The following is a 15,522-nucleotide window of genomic DNA, read 5'->3' on the forward strand; positions in this document are numbered from 1 at the left end:
TAATTGGACATCGACATTTACTCTAATTTCGGTTAATAAGCTGATTCCCTTACCAACAAACTCTTTTTTTTTGAAGCCACAATTTTATTAAAAAATTCCAAACAAACTAATCAAAATCAAAAATAGAGCTCGAATGCACAATGCTACCCCAAATCTGCATTGTTAAAATTAATTCTCAAAAATGCACCTTGTTTTGGAAGAAAATACAATGAAACATGCCAACTTTCTCGACAGGAGCAGGCCCACCAACATTCAGCCCTACTGCGCAAAGGATGCTTGGGGAAAGAACATTAATATGGTCTGCTTTGGGGGCAGCAGGGTAGCATGGTGGCTAGCATAAATGCTTCACAGCTCCAGGGTCCCAGGTTCGATTCCCGGCTGGGTCACTGTCTGTGTGGAGTCTGCACGTCCTCCCCGTGTGTGCGTGGGTTTCCTCCGGGTGCTCCGGTTTCCTCCCACAGTCCAAAGATGTGCGGGTTAGGTGGATTGGCCATGATAAATTGCCCGTAGTGTCCTAAAAAGTAAGGTAAAGGGGGGTTGTTGGGTTACGGGTATAGGGTGGATACGTGGGTTTGAGTAGGGTGATCATTGCTCGGCACAACATCGAGGGCCGAAGGGCCTGTTCTGTGCTGTACTGTTCTATGTTCTATGTCTCATGCGGCCAGGAGGGGGCGGTGCTCTGCTAGGTGGTGTTATTGCAATGTCCAGATAGTCCCCAATTTGAAATTTTTGTGATTGTAATGCCATGGAGTCATCTGGTCCTTTCCTTCCTGAAACAGTGGTACCAATTTCTTTCACTCTGTAACCAGGTCGTTTCGGATCTGGATACACAATTGCAAAGCTGAAGTGTGTTCCCTTCTTCCGGGCTTCTGGATTGACTTCCTTTACTAAACTTGTTAACTCCTTCAGTGTAGCATCCATCCAAGTGTAGATCTGGAGTTCACTAGATGGGATGTTCCCTCTGGCATAATCATCCAGTCTATGATGCCTTCCATTGTTAGGTGTGAACGCTCTCAGCAGAAGAGGGCAGGTCTTTTCTCGATCCACCGGCTTTTCAGGTTCTTTCTTAATCTCCTCCTGGGTGACTCTGGACTCCACGGCCATGTTCCCTCCCCGCCGCTCTCTCAGTGATGGTGACCGCACCATGACCAACAAACTCTTTATCCACCAGGCCAATGAAATCAGTATAACTCCATTACTTCATTGTTTTAATCGATATTGTTACTCTAGTTGTCCATAATTGCTATTTGCAAGTGAAACCTCCAGTTGGAAGTATGCGTTTGATTCTGTGCCACCCATGGACAGCTAATGCTCCAATTCTACAGACACCCCCCCCCCCCACCTCGACTGAAAAGATAACAATCGCGGTTTTAATTTAAAAAATCAAAAGACAACTTGTTGTCCTTGGACACATTGGGCTGGATTCTCCGCAGCGCTGCAGCAAAATCGCGTTTAGCGCGGGGGTGGAGAATCAACTTTCCCGGCGCCGCTCTGGCGATTCTCCGGGGCCCGAATATCTGGGCGTCCGCGAATTACGCTGCATGCCAGAGACCCTCCCAACGATCCTCCACTCCCGACCGGCCGAGTTCCCGACGACGTGGTCAGGACTCTCGCGTGGCGGATGAGGACTCAGTCCGCGGCTGCTGTGGTGGGGAGCGGGGGGGGGGGGGACCTTATGGGCGGCCAGGTTACAGCTCGGGTCGATCCGATGCAGGGGCCGATGGGGGACGGATGGACTATATTGCAATGTCTGCCATGGCACCCGGCGCAGTGCGCATGCGCGGACCCGGAACCGGGAGTGCGGGGCACCGTATCCGCAGCCAAAGGTTAGGTGGGGTTACTGGGTTACAGGGATGGGGTGGAGGTGTGGGCTTAAGTGTGGCGCTCTTTCCAAGGGCTGGTGCAGACTCGATGGGCTGAATGGCCTCCTTCTGCACTGTAAATTCCATGATTCTATGACAAGAAGCAACAAGGGGAGGGAAACATTAGTGGGAGTTGTCTGCGGGCTTCCAAACAATAGCAGTCGTGCAGGGCATGGCACTAAACAGAAAATTAGAGATGCATGTAACAAGGGTGCTACGATAATGATGGGTGACTTTAAGCTACATTAGAAAAAAAATTTAGAGTACCCAATTCATTTTTTCCAATTAAGGGGCAATTTAGCGTGGCCAATCCACCTACTCTGCACATCTTTGGGTAGTGGGGGCGAAACCCACGCAGAAACGGAGAGAATGTGCAAACTCCACACGGGCAGTGACCATGGGCCGGGATTGAACCTGGGACCTCAGTGCCGTAAGGCAGCAGTGCTAACCACTGTGCCGCCATGCTGCCCCCTTACTTTAATCTACACCTAGATTGGTCACATTAATTGGTCACCGAAGGGCCTCAATAGCTGGTAGGGCAGGAAGCTCAATCACAACCCTCCCACCCTGGAGTTAATTCTGGGCCTTCTTGTCCGATGAGAGCTGTGCGTTAAAACTAGCCTGCGCTGTCGGATCAGTCACAGATCAAATGTTCAGCGAACAATACACTAAAATTAAATCATACTTCCGTCCTCAACAAACAAAGGGTAACATTACGGAAATATCGGAAAACATCAATACGTTAGCACATTGAGACTTGATAGGATCTCTGACTAACCTTTCCCTTGTAACTGGAATCATGCCCATGTCACACCATAATGGTGACCACTCGGGATTTTCAATTAAAGCGGCATTTTGAAGGATTTTAGAAGGGAAAACCTTAATCTAGGAGGTGAAAGCGCTTTGGCTGCAGCACAGGGACATTGGACAGGGGCTAAAGGAGCAGGAGGGATAGAATCAAGTACAGAAGGAGGCCATTTGGCCTGTCATGTTCATGCCAGCTGTCTGGGAGAACTCAGGTAGTCGCACTCCCTCACTTTTCCCCACCGGCCTGCAAATTGTCTCTCTTTGGTTGATTCTCCAGCCCCTCCTTTGAAAGCCTCAATTGAATCTGCCTCTGTCGCATTCTGAAGCAGCCCATTCCAGATGCTAACCACTTGCTGTGTTAAAAGGTTCCCCCACACGTCGCCATTGTGTCTTTTGCCAGTCACCTTAAATTGATGAATAATTTGTGTATAAAGATGGTGGGTGGCTATGAAATGTCCAATTTAATTTGGGGAGGGCTCCCAGGAACTGTCTGTGATGCACTAGATTGCTCGGAACCGTGGTGCCGTGTGTAGACCCGGGATCAGCTTCCGACTACATAACCGTCAACTTCAGTTCAATCAAAATTCTATTGTCTTCACCCTGACACTAACCTGCGTCCCCTTTGTCCGACGCTGACCACATCGGCTCCTGGTCTGGCAATGCCGCATGTTTAAAATCCTCACTCATTTTCATATCACTCCACGGCCTCCCCCCTCCCCGGGCGTGATTCTCCGACCCCCCCCCCCCGCGCCGGGCCGGATTATCGCCGGGGGGCGGCGTGAATCCCGCCCCCGCTGGCTGCCGAATTCTCCGGTGCTGGGGTTTTGGTGGGGGCGGGAATCACGGCGTGCCAGTCGGCGACCTTTGGCAGCGATCCCCCCCTGCCAATTCTCCAGCCCGCAATGGGCCAAGTGGCTGCCCGTTTTTGGTGGGTCCCTCCGGCGTAAGTTACGACGGTACTTACCGGCGGGATCTGGCTCCGCAGGCAGCCTCAGGGAGAGGGGAGGGGGGCGCGGGGCGATCTGGCCCTGGGAGTGCCCCCACGGTGGCCTGGCCCGCGATCGGTGATGTACCATCAATTAGACGCAAGACACGATGAAGGTCCAAACTGTGGCTTTAATCAGCTAGATGTTAGCCCGGTGGTCGACTACAGTGAAAGGCCGACTGCCGGGAACTCTGGGTACTTATACCCCGCCTCGGAGGCGGGGTCTACTTGCCTCTCGACCAATTGATGAGCAGTCACATGACTAGTCCCACCCAATCAGCCGAGAGGCACATGACCAGCCAGAGCCAATGGGAAACCAGTGCTCTGCACCAATGGCAGTGCTCCTATTCGTACCACCACAATCGGCACCTACCGATATGCGGGCGGGCCTGTGCCATGGGGGCACTCTATTCCTCCGCGGGTGTAACAGTGGCCAGTGCGGAGATGAACCCCCCCCTGCGCATGCACTGGGATGACGCCAGCACACTCTGGCGCTCCCGCGCATGAACCAACGTGCGCTGGTCATCCAAAGATATGCGGAGGCCAATGATAATGGGGAGGTGTCGGTGAGTGTAGTCTGGGAGGCGCTGAAGGCAGTGGTCAGGGGGGAGTTAATTTCAATCAGGGCCCACAGAGAGAGGAGGGAGAGGATGGAGAGGGAGAGATTGGTGGGGAAGATGCTGAGGGTGGATAGGAAAAATGCGGAAACCCCTGAGGAGGCGCTGTTGAAGGAGCACCGGAGCCTCCAGATGGAGTTTGACTTGCTAACCACGGGGAAGGCTGAGGCCCAGTTGAGGAAGCTACAAGGAGCAGTGTATGAGTATGGGGAGAAAGCAAACTGGATGTTGGCACATCAGCTGCGGAAGAGGGAGGCGGCCATGGAGATCGGGGAAATTAGAGATGGGGGGGGGAACACGGTGCGGAGTCCAGCTAAAATAAAGAAGGTCTTTACGGACTTTTATGGTGAATTATACGAGTCAGAACCCCTGGGGTTGGGGGGTGGGAGGGAATGCGACAGTTCCTGGACCAACTTAGGTTCCCAAAGGTGGAGGAAGGGCGGTTAGAGGGATTAGGGGCTCCGATTGGGATGGAGGAGTTGGCTATGGGGTTGGGGAGCATGCAGGCGGGTAAGGCCCCGGGGCCGGATGGATTCCCCGTTGAATTCTACAGGAAGTTCTCGGAGCTGTTGGGCCCGCTGTTGCTGAGAACCTTTAATGAGGTTGAGGAAAAGGGAATCCTTCCCCCGACGATGTCGCAGACTTTGATCTCGCTTATCCTCAAGCGTGATAAGGACCTGTTGCAATGCGGCTCCGAAAGGCCAATTTTGCTTCTTAATGTAGATGCTAAACTGTTGGCCAAGATCCTGGCCACTAGGATTGAGGATTGTGTCCCGGGAGTGATTCATGAGGGGGTTTGTGAAGGGCAGGCAGCTGAATGTGAATGTGCGAAGGGTTCTGAATGTGATCATGATGCCCTCGGAGGGGGGGGGGGGACGCAGATGTGGTAGCGGCAATGGGCGCGGAGAAGGCCTTTCATCGAGTGGAGTGGGAGTACTTGTGGGAGGGTTTAGGCAGGTTTGGGTTTGGGGAGGAATTCATAGGATGGGTCAAATTGCTGTACCAGGCCCCGGTAGCGAGTGTTTCGACAAACCGGCTGCGGTCAGAGTATTTCAGGTTATATCGTGGAATGAGGCAGGGGTGCTTTTGTTCCCCCTGTTGCCCTGGTGATTGAACCGTTGGCCATGGCGTTGAGAGAATCCAGAAACTGGAGGGGATTGGTCCGGGGGGGGTGGTGAACACCGCGTTACACTGTATGCGGATGACCTGCTTTTGTATATTGCAGATCCGGTGGAGGGGATGGGGGAGGTTATGCAGATTCTTAGGGATTCTGGAAACTTCTCAGGATACAAGTTAAATATGGGGAAAAGTGAGCTTTGTATGGTGCATGGGAGGGGGCAGGAAAAGAGATTGGGGGAGCTACCACTTAAGATGGTGGAGAGGAGCTTTCGGTACTTGGGTATCCAGGTAGCCAAGAGTTGGGGGTTTTTACACAAGCTCAATCTAGCGCGCCTGGTGGATCAGATGGAGGAGGACTTTAGGAGGTGGGACGTGTTGCCACTCTCCCTGGCGGGTAGGGTGCAGTCCGTAAAAATGATGGTTCTCCCTAGGTTCCTGTTCGTCTCCCAGTGCCTGCCTGTTCTCATCCCCAAGTCCTTCTTTAAGCGGGTAAATAGGAGTATTACGGGATTTGTGTGGGCAAATAAGACCCCGCGGGTTAAGAGATTGTTCTTGGAGCGCAGTCGTGAGGGGGGTGGGTTGGCACTGCCGAACTTGTGCAGCTATTACTGGGCAGCGAATGTGTCTATGATTCGGAAGTGGGTAATGGAGGGGGAGGGGGGGCGTGGAAACGGCTGGAAGCGCCATCCTTTATAGGCACTAGCTGGGGGCACTGGTGACGGCACCGTTGCCGCGGTACACCACGAGCCCGGTGGCGGAGGCGACATTGAGGGTCTGAGGCACCGTAGGGGGGAGGTGGGGGCCTCAGTTTGGACCCCGATACGGAACAATCATAGGTTCGTTCCAGGTAGGATAGATGGTGGGTTCCTAAGTTGGCATAGGCCGGGAATCAAAAGAATGGGGGACTTGTTCATTGATGGTACCTTTGCCAGTCAGAGGGCGCTGGAAGAGCAATTTGGGTTACCCCCGGGGAATACCTTTAGGTACATCCAGGTGCGGCCGTTCGTGAAAAAGCAGGTGGGGGAGTTCCCACCCCTGCCTGCTCGGAGGATACAGGTATCGGATGGCAAGGTATCGGAAATATACCAGGAGCTGCAGGTGGCGGAGGAGATCTCGGTGGAAGAGCTGAAGGGCAAGTGGGAGGAGGAGCTGGGTGAGGAGCTGGATGAGGGCCTGTGGGCTGACGCCCTGGGCAGGGTCAATTCCTCCTCATCTTGCGCCAGGCTTAGCCTGATTCAGTTTAAGGTGGTGCACTGGGCGGCTATGACAGGGGCGAGAATGAGTGAGTTTTTTTGGCTAGAGGACAGGTGTGAGGTGTTCAGGGAGCCTATCTAATCATGCTCATGTGTTCTGGGTGCGCCCAGCACTTACGGAATTTTGGAAGGGCTTTGCAAAGGTTATGTCCAAGATCTTGGGCACTCGGGTAAAACCGAGTTGGGGGATAGCGATATTTGGGGTATCGGAAGATCCGGGAGTGCAGGAGTCGAAAGAGGCCGGAGTTCAGGCCTTTGCCTACTTGGTAGCCCGGAGAAGGCTCTTGTTAATGTGGAGGGACGTGAATCCCCCAAGCGTGGAGGCTTGGGTCAGTGACAGGGCTGGGTTGCTCATGTTGGAGAAGATAAAGTTCGCCTTGCGTGGGTCTCTGCAGGGGTTCTCCAGGCGGTGGCAACCGTTCATTGATGTTCTCGCGGAACGATAGGTGGTCAGCAGCAGCAGCAACCCGGGGGGGGGGGAGGAGAATGGGAGGGCTGTTTTTCACGTTATTTGTTAGGGGCAAATGCCCTATTTTGTTTTGTTTGTTAAATTTTTAGCTGGATAGAAGGTTAAGTGGTTTTTGTTGATATATTGCTTTGTTTTCTTTGTATTATTCTCTTTTTTGTAGTGTTCTGTAAAAATTATTGAAAAATGTGCAATAAAAACATTTTCAAAAAAAAACTTGCGCCGGCCGGAAGAGGCCCTTTGGCACCAGTTGGCATGGCGCCAAGCCCCTCCGTCGCCGGACGGCGTGGCGCAAATCACTCCGGCGCCAGCCTAGCCCCTGAAGGTCTGGAAGATTCCGCACCTTCGGGGCGGCCCGACGCCGGAGTGGTTCACGCCACTCCTTCGTACCGGAGTTGCCTGCCCCACCGGTTTCCGACGAATTCCGCCCCCCCCATCCACACCCACAACCTCCTCCCACCCACAACCCTCCAAGATGTCCACGCTCCTCTAATTCTGCTGTCCTGCGCAGCTCCGATTTAACTCCACCATTGACGGCTGTACCTTCAGTGACCAAGTTCTAAACTCTGCAACCCGTCCCTAGCTATGCGGAGAGGCTGAATAGTCTCGGACTGTTTTCAGTAGAAAGACGGAGGTTGAGGGGACCTGATAGAGGTCTACAAGATTATGAGGGGCATGGATAGAGTGGATGGGCAGGCACTCTTTCCCAGGTTGGAGGGGTCACTCACCAGGGGGCATAGGTTTAAGGTCCGTGGGGCAAAGTTTAGAGGAGACGTGCGAGGCAGGTTTTTTACACAGAGGGTGGTGAGTGCCTGGGACGCGTTGCCAGGGGAGGTTGTGGAAGCAGATACATTAACGGCGTTCAAAACTCATCTTGACAAACACATGGATAGGATGGGTATAGAGGGATACGGCACAAGGAAGTGCTGAGGGGTTTGGGCCAAGGTTGGTATCATGGCCGGCACAGGCTTGGAGGGCCGAAGGGCCTGTTCCTCTGCTGTTTTGTTCTTTGAACCTCTCCATCACTTTAAAAAATATTTTTATTCAACTTTTTCCATTTTATACATAACAAAACAATAATTAAACCACCTGAACCCCTAGAACAACTAGACCCCCAACAGAAACCCCCCAACTTCCTCCTCCCCCTCCCTCCTTAACAACTAATGGTGACCAGCTTTTTAAAGTACAGGTAAACAGCTGCCACCACCAGCTGAACCCCTCAATCGCCCCTCTTTCGGTGTACTTAACTTTCTCAAGCTATAGAAATTCCATAAGATCCCCCAGCCACACCGAGGCACTGGGTGGAGAAGCTGACCTCCACCCCAGCAGTACCCACCTTCGAGCAATCAGCGAAGCCAAGGCCAAGACATCAGCGCCACCATCTTGTGGCGAAGTGCCAGATCCAAGGTTTCGGCCACCATCTTGTGGCCCGGGACCAGATCCAAGCTTTTGGCCACCATCGTGGCCCGGTGCTAGATCCAAGGTTTCGGCCACCATCTTGTGGCGAAGTGCCAGATCCAAGCTTTCGGCCACCATCTTGTGGCCTGGTACCAGATCCAAGTTTTTGGCCACCATCTTGTGGCCCGGTGCCAGATCCAAGCTTTCGGCGACCATCTTGTGGCGAAGTGCCAGATCCAAGCTTTCGGCCACCATCTTGTGGCCCGGTGCCAGATCCAAGCTTTCGGCCACCATCTTGTGGCCCGGTGCCAGATCCAAGCTATCGACCACCATCTTGTGGCTCGGTGCCAGATTTTGTTTGATAATGCCCGAATGAAGTACCTCAGGGAAGGTTCACTATCTTAAAAGGTACGAGCCAAAAGTGAGTTGCTGTCATTGACCGTTGACTTTTGAGAGGGCCGAGGGGGAAGCAGCCATGTCAGGGTGAAGCTGTTCCTTGCTGTGTAAGATATCCTCTCTCTTCCTCCAACAGAAAATGGAGCTGCTGTCGACCCCTCACAACATCAAGATCACCAGCATCACCTGCGACTCTTTCAAGATCTGCTGGGACACAGATGCCAAGGACAGGGAGCGCATCACACATTACTTTGTGGACCTCAACAAGAAGGAAAACAAGGATTCCAACAAATTCAAGCACAGAGTAAGCTCTACGTGGGGGGGGGGGGGGGGGGGGGGGGGGGTTCAGACAGGCAGCTTGCTAAATGGACATATCTGTCACCTCTAATTATTTCTGTGGGCTGTAAGCGGATAGTTTGATCAGCTTTAGGTTTGTCATTTTAAAGTTGGCCAAATGGGCTTAATACTGCTTTTCGTTTAGTAATCCTCAGACACGGCCTTGTCTCCTCAGTCTGACACTAAATTTGAGTTTATTTCCACTTGATGCGGAAGTGGAGAGTGGGAAGTTGGGAATCGAAGACCTTTAATTGTGTTCCCATTATATTCCCATTTTCAAGGGCTATCAATCCCTCCTCGCACTGCTCAAATCAGGATTTACTGGAAGTTTCCCTTATATTTTATTCATTCTGGAGATGTGGGCATGACTCCTCCACTTGAGACGGTGCAGATGAATCGTCGATGTGGCGAAGGTGCTCGAGTGGTGTTGTTCCGTCGGGAGTCTCAGGTTTATGACCCAGGAACTATTCAGGATTGGCCGATAGATGCCTATGTTGTGATGCCTAGTGACGTAGAGGTCATGTTGTTCCCATATCCTCGCTGCCTTCATCCTTCGAGATGGCGAGGATCATGGGTTTGAAGAATCCTTGGTGAGTCACTGCAGTGTAATCCTTCCTCTTTAGCGCGAGTGTAGAAGAACATCTTGGAATGGAAGCCCTTTGTCCAAAACTAGGCACAGTTGTTTGTTTATTCAACTGAGCCTGCCAACAGGGCGGCATGGTGGCACAGTGGTTAGCACTGCTGCCTCATAGCGCCGAGGACCCGGGTTCGATGCCAGCCCCGGGTCACTGTCCATGTGGAGTTTGCCCATTCTCCCCGTGTTTGCGTGGGTTTCGCCCCCACAACCCAACGATGTGCAGGGTAGGTGGATTGGCCACGCTAAATTGCCCCTTGATTCGCAAAATGTAAAAAAAAAAATAGTCTGCCGCAATATCAGGGATGGATTTTTAAAAGATTTGTTCTTGATATCTGAGCACCACTGGCAAGGCTAGCATTCATCGCCAATCCCGAATTGCCCGAAAGAATGGGAATATAATGTGAGCGCAGTCAAAGGTCTGTTATGGGCCAGGGTCTAGAGAACCCCAAAGTGTATCATAGAGTTCACCTGACCCACAACTTTTAATAGATTGTGGTATGGGGAGCACACGGCCCACTCTACAGTCGTGGTACAGCAGAAAATGGACCTGTGGTTTTTAAAACAAAACAATGTTTATTCTATTAACTCAAGTTAACTTTTTTAAAACAAACAGTGAACATCTTAGCAACCAGTAAATCAAATACAACCTCCCCCCCAAAGAATACAACACTAAATAAACTGTATGCTGTCCTTTTAACATCCAAAAGACTTAACAAACCTTCAAACAGGAGCACATTAGGGTTACATTTAATACTGAGACCTTTTTACAATTCTGAGTTTGCTAAATGATCCATAGATAGTCTTTGCATGGCAGAGATTAACAGCAGTGCAGCTCACAAACACTCCCAAGCTCTTTCTCAAACTGAAACTAAAAAAACAGAAGTGGAGCTCAGCTCCACCCACACTCTGACATCACTCCAGTAACATGAGCAGCTCCATTTCTTAAACACCCATTTCTTAAAGGGTACTCTCACGTGACAGGTCTTCAATTCCCACCTTTCCTCTCTCCACTTCCGTGTAATTACCTCAAGTGGAAATTGATGTGTTATCTGTGTTGGTCTAACATCGATTGCAACTGGATGCAGTAAGAGAAACAGGCTTCCGACACAGGAGATGGTCCAACACTGTTTTATTGAACCTGCTGATTGCTGTCGTGGGTTGACACTCTGTTAACCTAACTGATAACCTCCTACTGGCTTGACCAGACTAGCTCTCTACCACATGGTGATGATGTTCATTGGCCTGTGCACTGCGACTATCTCCCTAGCCGTGTCCTGTGAGAGAGGGAGAGCCTTAATGCCCTGTGGGCTTTATAGTGGTGGTGTCCTGTCTGATGATTGGTTGTTCTGTGTCGTGTGTGTTCATTGGTTATCCTGTGTGTCAATCACTGCCTGTCTGCATCTCATGATATACATGAGTAGATGCTATGACACAAATAAACTCAACTATTCGTGTTAGCCTGACTGACAGTTAACATCTAGTCTAACCAGAGGTGTTTGCAAAGCCCAGTTAGATGTGTTGGGAGAGGAACTCTGACCATAAAAGAGCTACATGACTTTTCTCATCCATGTCTATCTTGTGATGTTGTGACATTACTTCTGATCGAAGCAGAGCAAAATGCATTTCCCACGTCAGCAGCAGTAAAGCATGAAAACCAAAGGGGAACTGTCCTGACTAACGGACGACAAGGTAACCAAAGACAAAATCCAGGAAGAATAAGGATATCGATTCTTGCTGACCCAGGTGACTGAAGCAGGAAACACTTATTGAAGTCAAGGAGACAGCTCAGAGATATCTGACTGAAGCAAATGCAATAAATCCCAATCGAAATTTCATTTCAAAATATACCCGAAACAGCAGCAATACCAGCGAGGACTTCAGTGAGGCGCAATTACCTCATCACCGAGAGAGAGAGGGGGAAAAAAACAGAGAGACTGAGAGACAAAGAAAGACAGTGGGCTTGATGGGGGTGCAGACAGAGAAGCAAAGAGCAAGGAGACAGAAAGACGGAGAAAGAGAAACAGGGAGATAGAGGCAGAAAGACAAAGAGAGAGACAAGGGGAGGGAAAATTAGAGAGAAGCGAGGAGGCAGCGAGACAGTCTGGAGAGAGATACAAATAAATAATAATCTTATTCGTGTCACAAGTAGGCTTACATTTACACTGCAATGAAGTTACTGTGAAAATCCTCTAGTCGTCACACTCCGGCGCCTGTTCGGGTACACAGTGGGAGACTTGTGGGAGGAAACCGGAGCACCCGGAGGAAACCCACGCAGACACGGGGAGAACGTGCAGACTCCACAGATAGTGATCCAATTGAACTGGGAATTGAACCTGGGACCCTGGCGCTGTGAAGCAACAGTACTAACCACTGTGCCACTGTGCTACCCATAAATAAAGCGAGAGGCAAAGGTGAAAAAGAATAGAGGAAGAGAGGGCAGCAGTGAAGGAAAAACAGAGTATGAGATACTGTGGCAGATTGAGAGAAAGAGAGTGCGACACAGGTAGAGAGAGAAAGGCAGAGAGTAAGACGGGGAGAGAGAGAAAGAGAGGGAGGACAGAGGGAGATGGGTGGAGAGAGATAGAGTGGGAGAGTGCAAATCCTTCGATAAGAATATTGTAACACACACACACATCTTGCGGGAGCCTTTCAGTTGAAACCTGCAATGGGCAGAAGGTTAAGAATCAGGAAAAGCAAGCTTCCATCTCACTGATAGTAGACAGGTGCCGAGGGCTCTGGCACCACTCCTGCATGTGTTATTAACACCTGAAGACTTTCACTTCCCCACTGAGAGCCATATGCTGTTAGAGATACAGAGGGCACTGAAATCATGGCCTTCTTCCATGGTTCCCTTCACGTTGCATTGAACTGCAGCTGAGGCGGGTGAGGGTGGAGAGCTGGATAAGATGGTGAATAACTTACCTGCATTACAAAGAAATATTGCTTCCCCCTCTCTCTCTCTCTCCTCCACCTCGGGTTCAACCTGCTGAATGTGAACATGGTTGATTCCATGATTTGAGCAGGGCTCCGAGATAGGTAGTGTGGGTTATCAAACAGTTAATCACAGTTGATCAGAAGCTACCCCCAGGGAACACTGACACTATTACTTCTTGTAATGTTTTGGAATTAAAACCATCAGCTCCTATCTAATTGCACTGGCATTCTCCCACTTTGCAGCACACTCAAACCCCGCAATTGCAACCATCATTTGCTCTCTGGGGGCGTCTGACTGACACAGATTGATTTCTTACATAATCATCCACGATTCACGTGGGATGCTTTTTCTCAACAGCTCAACACAGGTGCTGAAAGGGCTGCTACGAGATTATATTCTAAACTATGGCTCACTGCTGGAAATGTTATTCTGCATACTCACTCCCGGGTATCTGTTATTCTATATATAAACCACCCTGAACCCCTCGATTAGATTCCAGTCTGTAACTCGCTCCCGGGTATCTGTTATTCTATATATAAACCACCCAAACCCCTTGATTAGATTCCAGTCTGTAACTCACTCCCGGGTATCTGTTATTCTATATATAAACCACCCCAAACCCCTCGATTAGATTCCAGTCTGTAACTCACTCCCGGGTATCTGTTATTCTATATATAAACCATCCTGAACCCCTCTATTAGATTCCAGTCTGTAACTCACTCCCGGGTATCTGTTATTCTATATATAAATCACCCTGAACCTCTTGATTAGATTCCAGTCTGTAACTCACTCCCGGGTACCTGTTATTCTATATATAAACCACCCTGAACCCCTCGATTAGATTCCAGTCTGTAACTCACTCCCGGTTACCTGTTATTCTATATATAAACCACCCCAAACCCCTCGATTAGATTCCAATCTGTAACTCGCTCCCGGGTATCTGTTATTCAATATATAAACCACCCTGAACCTCCCGATTAGATTCCAGTCTGTAACTCACTCCCAGGTATCTGTTATTCTATATATAAACCACCCTGAGCCCCTCGATTAGATTCCAGTCTGTAACTCACTCCCGGTTACCTGTTATTCTATATATAAACCACCCCAAACCCCTCGATTAGATTCCAGTCTGTAACTCACTCCCGGGTATCTGTTATTCTATATATAAACCACCCCAAACCCCTTGATTAGATTCCAGTCTGTAACTCACTCCCGGGTATCTGTTATTCTATATATAAACCACCCAAACCCCTCGATTAGATTCCAGTCTGTAACTCACTCCCGGGTATCTGTTATTCTATATATAAACCACCCAAACCCCTCGATTAGATTCCAGTCTGTAACTCACTCCCGGGTATCTGTTATTCTGCATAGAAACCACCCTGAACCCCTCGATTAGATTCCAATCTGTAACTCGCTCCCGGGTATCTGTTATTTAATATATAATCCACCCTGAACCTCCCGATTAGATTCCAGTCTGTAACTCACTCCCAGGTATCTGTTATTCTATATATAAACCACCCTGAGCCCCTCGATTAGATTCCAGTCTGTAACTCACTCCCGGTTACCTGTTATTCTATATATAAACCACCCCAAACCCCTCGATTAGATTCCAGTCTGTAACTCACTCCCGGGTATCTGTTATTCTATATATAAACCACCCCAAACCCCTCGATTAGATTCCAGTCTGTAACTCACTCCCGGGTATGTTATTCTATATATAAACCACCCAAACCCCTCAATTAGATTCCAGTCTGTAACTCACTCCCGGGTATCTGTTATTCTATATATAAACCACCCAAACCCCTCGATTAGATTCCAGTCTGTAACTCACTCCCGGGTATCTGTTATTCTGCATAGAAACCACCCTGAACCCCTCGATTAGATTCCAGTCTGTAACTCACTCCCGGGTATCTGTTATTCTATATATAAACCACCCCAAACCCCTCGATTAGATTCCAGTCTGTAACTCGCTCCCGGGTATCTGTTATTCTATATATAAACCACCCAAACCCCTCGATTAGATTCCAGTCTGTAACTCACTCCTGGCTGTATGTTATTCAATATATAAACACCCTGAACCCCTCGATTAGATTCCAGTCTGTAACTCACTCCCCGGTATCTGTTAATCTATACGTAAACCACCCAAATCCCTTGATTAGATTTCAGTTTATAACTCACTCCTCGATTTCAGTTATTCTACATATAAACTCCAACTCCGGCCCAACACCTCAATTAGATTCCAGTTTTTCGCTCATTCCCAAGCATCTGTTGCTGTATATATAAGCCATCTGAACACCTCGATTAGGGTCCACTCTGTAATGCACTCCTGGATTCTGTTACTGTACATACGAACTCCACTCCACAAACCCCCCCAATTGAATTCCCAGGTTTCTGTTATTCGATATATTAACCCACCTCCCTGCCGAACCTCCCGATTAGACCCCAGCCTGTAACTCACCCCGGGAATTAATGTATGATATCGGTTTCTCTGCTAGTCGGGCTGTTACATAACGTACGTGTCCCTGGTGTATATCATTGAGTTATACAGGTTGCGGCACAGAAAAGGCCCTTCGGCCCATTGTGTCTAGTCAGAAACAACCAGCTATTCTAAAGCCATTTGACAGCACTTGGTGATGCTTCCTGTCCCCCCCCCCCCCCCACTATGTTTGAAAGCTGTGTGCTCTGCGTCTTTCTAACATCCTGGCTTG

The 15,522-nt window shown here is 49.8% G+C and overlaps 2 protein-coding genes across 2 annotated transcripts in view; one reads left to right on the forward strand and one right to left on the reverse strand.

Moving 5' to 3' along the window:
• LOC119957339 (phytanoyl-CoA hydroxylase-interacting protein-like) overlaps nucleotides 1–15,522 on the forward strand; it is a 72,784-nt gene that overhangs the window by 46,285 nt on the left and 10,977 nt on the right. The window contains exon 3 of the mRNA XM_038785239.1: nucleotides 9,040–9,207. Within this exon, the coding sequence (XP_038641167.1) occupies nucleotides 9,043–9,207 (165 nt within the window). The 5' untranslated portion in view covers nucleotides 9,040–9,042. The remainder of the gene's footprint in view (nucleotides 1–9,039; nucleotides 9,208–15,522) is intronic.
• On the reverse strand, nucleotides 64–1,161 carry LOC119957340 (histone deacetylase complex subunit SAP18-like). Its single transcript, XM_038785241.1, has 2 exons — nucleotides 651–1,161; nucleotides 64–298 (listed from the first exon to the last, which is right to left on the reverse strand). The coding sequence occupies exons 1-2, from the start codon at nucleotides 1,144–1,146 to the stop codon at nucleotides 291–293; spliced, it is 504 nt and encodes a 167-aa protein (XP_038641169.1). The 5' UTR covers nucleotides 1,147–1,161; the 3' UTR covers nucleotides 64–290.

Source organism: Scyliorhinus canicula, chromosome 26, assembly GCF_902713615.1.
Source record: "Scyliorhinus canicula chromosome 26, sScyCan1.1, whole genome shotgun sequence".
Taxonomy (NCBI): domain Eukaryota; kingdom Metazoa; phylum Chordata; class Chondrichthyes; order Carcharhiniformes; family Scyliorhinidae; genus Scyliorhinus; species Scyliorhinus canicula.

Coding starts and splice junctions, on each gene's coding strand:
- LOC119957340 (XM_038785241.1), bottom strand. CDS start 1,146: ATGGTGCGGTCACCATCACTGAGAGAGCGGCGGGGAGGGAACATGGCC.